This window comes from Salvia miltiorrhiza, chromosome 8, assembly GCF_028751815.1.
Source record: "Salvia miltiorrhiza cultivar Shanhuang (shh) chromosome 8, IMPLAD_Smil_shh, whole genome shotgun sequence".
Lineage (NCBI taxonomy): Eukaryota > Viridiplantae > Streptophyta > Magnoliopsida > Lamiales > Lamiaceae > Salvia > Salvia miltiorrhiza.
In genome coordinates, this window is record NC_080394.1 from 27,085,819 (window position 1) to 27,091,496 (window position 5,678).

Below are 5,678 nucleotides of genomic sequence, written 5' to 3' on the forward strand. Positions count from 1 at the left end.
TCATCTCTCTCAATTCTGCCCTTAAGTCAGACAACGACACACAACCGCCAACCGCCTTGTTCGCTCAACCAAAGCTGACACCCTCAACAAGAAGCTCAGCAAAACGACGAGAAAATGTCATTTTATAGTCAAGGGAAAAACGAGAATCACACCAAAATTTAGGAATTTTGACGCTATTAGATTAGACGCAAAATGATGTTGTTTAGCTTCTAAATAATCTACTTTGCATAAGTGTTCCACGTTGGTGACACGTCATCTAATTAATGGCCGGAAAACGTCACTAAGGGAAAAATGAGAATCGGAATTAAGTTCAAAGATTTTAACAATAAATTTAAAGGTGAAGGGAAAATTGTGAATTTGGCGAAACTACAAGGATTTTGGTGCTATTTGCCCTACTTTTAATGAATTAAAATGATATTTTCAATATATAGGAATAATATTTTCGATTGTGACAAAAATAATTAGGGTAATAATTTTTTTTTAAAAAATAAAAAAATTAATAAAATTGATCCAGTTCGACCAAACCGGACTAATCTAGGTAAATTGAAGAAAGAAAAAATATGGCGCGCTGCTTTGTGAGTTTCGAACAAGCAAGGTTATAGATATATACGTCTTTCTTGCTCCATCCTATTATATGATACAACAAATTCTGCGTAAATTAGCTCTTTATTTAATACTCCGTCTAAAATTAGAAAGAATAACTATTAAATTGTGTATTAACTCTTACTAAAAAAAAAGTTGTTTCTTAACTCACAACCAAACAAAAATCTTATCACTGGCGCAAATCTGTCAAGATTTTTCCTCTAACCATCTCATATATCTGTAAAGAGAATTTCTTCTGAAATCGGACAAATATTTATGGAAAATTTTCCAGTCAAAAAACACAAGCTTGGCAAAAAAGATTTGATCTTTGGATAAAAAATATGCTTGATTTACCACAAACGCCATGGCCTATGCAATCAATCAATGGGAAGTCGCTATTTTTTGCAGTAATAATGTCTATTTCGCAATCAATAATACTGATGAATTTATACCAATAGTAAATAAATGATGGAAAGAAATTCGAACGCATGCTGATACACACAGTCCCCTGCGCGCCTTTTTCAAGAAACCATCACACGCAGTGCACACACAGTGTGTGCTAGATAGCATTGAGTTTTGGTTGTTTGGAAACGCTTGTTTGGCGATTCCTCTTCTTAAAACTTCTGCCCTTCTTCTCAAACTTCCGTTTTCCAGTAAAAAGAAAAAATAACATTTTTTTTTCTCCCTTTGCTCTGATTTTTTGATCGCCGGAAATTTCTGTTCTGCTTGTTTTGGAGGTGAATCTGTTCTGTTTTAAGCGTTCCTTTTGCTGTTCTTGCTTTTCTTTGTCTGTGTTGTCATTGTTATTCTTCACACAGAACCCGCATTGGTGTGTGTGTGTGTTTCTTGATTATGCATGTATGTTTTGTGTGTGTTCGCGCGCGCGCGCAAGTTTATGCATTTCACGAAATTCTTTCTAATCTTGAAAAACATTGATTTTCTTATCCCTTTTTCAGTTCTTGTTTCTCCTGTACAACGGATTTATTTATTTATACATTTATGATGGCAAAATTCCATTTTCTGCAAAATATGGAACCCTTGAGGTGTATACATGTTTGTTTTCTGTTTCTTTGGGCTTTTTTGTTGATTGTTGATTAATGTTGTTTGTCTTCATGTTTGTTGTTGATTTTAAGTGTTTGTTATGTGATCTCAGAAGGTCTGGCCGTGGCTTTGTGTGAAATGGAATCAAAATGGGAAGTAGGCCCAACAAATGATGTGATTCAGGCATTCCTCGATACTTTGGTTGCTCCGAGGTTGCCGTATCAGTCCTCCATTAACGACCCTCCTTCTGAAGAGGGTCACAAATCTATTGCAAGACAGGTTCACTGTGTGTGTGTGTGTTATTTTCATTCTGATAAATTAAGGATTGGTCTTAACTTTAGGTGAGTTTTGTTTGTGGAAACTATAGTTGCTCAAAGAGTTGAAATAAGTAATCACGGACTGATCTTAACCTTTAGATTTTTGAGAAACTGTAGTTTTTTCGACTTTACACACTGTTGAAAGAGTAGGGTATCTTTGAAGACAGTTGTGGGTGTGTTGGAGAGGATATTCCTCTTTCATTTGTGCTTATGAAGGAATTTGAGTTTGTATTTGGTTTTATGTTTTGCATAAGTGGTCTGAATATAATGTGGCATTTTACTTGAGCCGTTGAGTATGATATTGACTTATTATGGAGCAGAAAATAGTAATCATCACATTTGAATTTATTTTTGTTGAATCCACAAATCTGTTTCAATTGATCTGATTGCTTTCCCTACTCGTTTCATTTCAATAGATGCATGCAGTTGTTTTGCTTTACAACTATTACCATAGGAAGCAGAAACCAGAGTTGAAGTTTCTAGATTTTGTATCCTTCTGTAAGCTGGCTTTGTCACTGAAGCCAACTTTGAAACCATTTTTGATAACAATCCATGGAAGTGAAGCCGTGGAGTTGAATGGTTCTGAAGATCATCTTTCAGTGACCGAGAAAGCTGTCAAAAGTGCATGTGACATAGCTATGTCGTTGGATGCATCGAAGGACGATCCAACCACAGAAGGATATCCAATATCAACAGTTGCAGTGTTGTTGATCGACTCAGAGAGAGAAAACTGCCTGCTTAAGTGTGATGCTGTCGCTGAAGGGGTGTGGTCACTTATTGAAAAAGAGATCAACGAGTTTAGCACAGGTCAAGAAATACGGGCAGAAGAAAGAGCAGGTAAGAAGAGGAAATTAAATGATCATAGTAACTTTCTGCAGATCGGGTTTGATGCTGTGAAGGACGTTGCAGGTATGCCATCCATCATTATCTCATCATTCAATGAATCTTTAGATTAAAAGACGTTATTGCAACAATATGATTTCAGGCTTGATTCGTGTTTTGCTCGTGTCCGTTTTGTTGCATGTCTAGGCATCGAAGTTTCTGACATTGAGGTGTTGGAGGCTCATGTTGTGTACTCATTGACCAAGGAGAAGTCAGCTGCTCAGTTTTATATGATGAAATGTAACCAGTCGTTCGACATAAGGCAGAGATCGACTCTTGATTCTCTTGTTGAGAGGTCAGTGCCATTAACTATTTGTTGACTTGATTTTGCTCATTGTGTTTGTGATTACAAATTTGGCTGGATAAGCTGCGTATAGACGGGATTCGTTGTTGCCTTGAATATCTGCATGCGACATTGCCCATTTTTTCTTTGTTTGTCTTCCCTTATATGATCCTAAGTATTTCATGGCAGTTTGCAGGGCCCTTTTGCAGAAAAATATGGTGATACTTGGGTGACTACCTCACTCATTGAGTATCATCGCTTGCTTCCTTATGCAGAGTTGATCTCTAGCTGGCTTCCAAGGTATAATATCATCTGTGGATTTGGTGTTTCATGTTGGCATTTGATTCAGATTTTGCCCAAATCCCACAGGAAAGATTCATCCGTGCCTATTCTAAGCGACTGCGTTGCTCAAATCATCAAGAACAAGGATGCACAGAGCAGAATACCTGCTTCGTCTTCTGACAAAGTAGCTGCTCAAATCATCAAGAACAAGGATGCACAAAGCAGAATACCTGCTTCGTCTTCTGACAAAGTAGCTAAAGTTGATGGCAAAGCCTCTCAAAGGAAACACAAGCATTTGTCTGGTGGCAATGTGGCAAGTCCCGATGATACAGATTATAAACACAGGCATGCCACCGATGTGCCTGAGACCAGACATGAAACTGATAAAGTCAGTGAAAACCACGTGAAAGGTTCGTTGCCTGGCCATTCAAGAGGGCAGCCTCAACGTGTAGCTAGAGCTGCTGGTGCCTCGCGAAGGATAAAGAGTACGGCTGACTTTTTCGAAACTCCTGTTTCAAGTGGGGGAAAAGAGAAGATGAAGATGAACTTGAGATCGAGAAATTATCATCAGAGTGAGAACATTTCTTCTACACAACTCGATGCAAATGGTGGCAGCTCGAAAGTAAGAAGACTACTACGTTTCCTGCAGCAATTTATACATTTTTTTCCTTTTATGCTTCTGTGTGAATTCTACGTAGTTGTTTAGCATTTGAACGCCACAATTAAGAGAAGCACAGAAACATTCATGGAACAATCACTAAATAAATAGCTGGCTGCGTTCCAAATAGCATCAATTTTTCTCCAAATATCTATTTAGTTTTGATCGATGCTGATATCATAATGTCTTGTATAGCTATATCATTGAATTCTTGCTGAAAATCTTGAATTATCTCTCTCATATAAGACTCTGAAATGTGGAAAGACTGAATTTTGTTTTCTTTTCCTGTTCTGCTCTCGACTTATTGATGTGTTGAATGCATTCACTAGGCGGATGAGATCACAACGGATCTTTTGAAATCAAATGATGGCCAATACAGGGATGGGAAGTTAATGGCAGAGGATGGTGACACGAGCAACCAAAACGGAGATTCTGCAGTAGAAGAGGATGCCATGGTTATTGAGGCGCCATACAATGCTCAAGTAGAAAATGTAATGCCTTCAGAGGATTTGCAGAATGCGTTGACACTTCTAGATAGGAAAAGACTAGAACTGGTAACATGTTTCAATATAAGTCGAAAACATCAACTTTAATTTCTCTCAATTGCTAAAAGAAACTCACTTTTTCTCGTCTTGGCAGTATACTCGTCTCTGCAGCATGGAAGACACGCTTGCATTATATGAACATGTTTCTGATCGCGTGAGAGATGGTATGTATCTCGTCTTTCCATGACTTCTTTTTGTAGATATCTTGACCATTGTAAGAATTCAGTGAAAATGAATGTGAAATGTACGTTTTTAGGTGGTGAAGCTGGTTTTGCTCGTCAGTGCATCGAATATCTTGTAAGCGGGAAAGATCATTTGCTGCTGCAGATTGAAGATCCTACCAACCGTCAACCTCAAAAGCATACCAGATTTTCCAACACCTATCTCCCTGGGATATCATCATGTCAAGTGAGTCTTCTTCTCAACATATGTGAGAGAGAAAGAGAGAGACGCAGTTTGCGCTTGTGTGTGACTACATTACATTTGGTTTTGATCTTCATCTCATTTCAGGACTTGGAATATGCATGTTGCAGAAACAAGTGGAGGCTGCCAAGATACTTCGTGCTGCCTTCCGATGGTAAGTTCGTGGCGGATGTGGTTGTGCATTGCATGGGTGCTGCTCTCTCCTCCAAGGGCAACGCGGACCCCACTCCTCGTGAGGCCCGGGAGTCTGCGGCCGCCCAAATGATCGAGAAAATACGAGCACGCTTGTGATTGAAGCTCTATTACTATCTCATGGGATGAGAATTTTGCAGAAAAATTGATGTAGTTTAACTGAGAAAATTGTCTATGATTTTGGCCCTTACTCAAAGAAAACATGTGGAGATTAAAGATGTTTTTGATTTTGAACTACTAAGAGGGTGTTTGGCTAATTTTTTTTTTAAAAGAGTTGATAAGTTTCAAAATTTTATAAGATGTTCTTTTTTTTAGGGAAATAAGGATGTTGCTTTTCAAGTGTATATGTTATAAAAGTGTTTGGATAATTGAGCTTATAAGTTAGAAGGGGAATTTTGTGTTAGAGAGAGAAAATTGAAGAGATGAAATTGAAAGGGCATACGATGGAAATAATAAGCCTTAATTGAATATTT

The 5,678-nt window shown here is 38.0% G+C and overlaps 1 protein-coding gene across 1 annotated transcript; it reads left to right on the forward strand.

The window, feature by feature from the left end:
- The first annotated feature begins 1,061 nt into the window (after positions 1-1,061).
- Positions 1,062-5,453, forward strand: LOC130997374 (uncharacterized). The gene is made up of 10 exons (XM_057922660.1): positions 1,062-1,319; positions 1,736-1,902; positions 2,357-2,849; positions 2,970-3,117; positions 3,295-3,405; positions 3,475-4,009; positions 4,375-4,599; positions 4,685-4,754; positions 4,847-4,998; positions 5,101-5,453. The coding sequence occupies exons 2-10, from the start codon at positions 1,762-1,764 to the stop codon at positions 5,302-5,304; spliced, it is 2,079 nt and encodes a 692-aa protein (XP_057778643.1). The 5' UTR covers positions 1,062-1,319; positions 1,736-1,761; the 3' UTR covers positions 5,305-5,453.
- The last annotated feature ends 225 nt before the right edge of the window (positions 5,454-5,678 follow it).

Coding starts and splice junctions, on each gene's coding strand:
- LOC130997374 (XM_057922660.1), top strand. CDS start 1,762: ATGGAATCAAAATGGGAAGTAGGCCCAACAAATGATGTGATTCAGGCA. Junction 2,850..2,969: donor TGCTGTGAAGGACGTTGCAG/GTATGCCATCCA, acceptor TTGCATGTCTAG/GCATCGAAGTTTCTGACATT. Junction 4,010..4,374: donor CAAATGGTGGCAGCTCGAAA/GTAAGAAGACTA, acceptor TGCATTCACTAG/GCGGATGAGATCACAACGGA.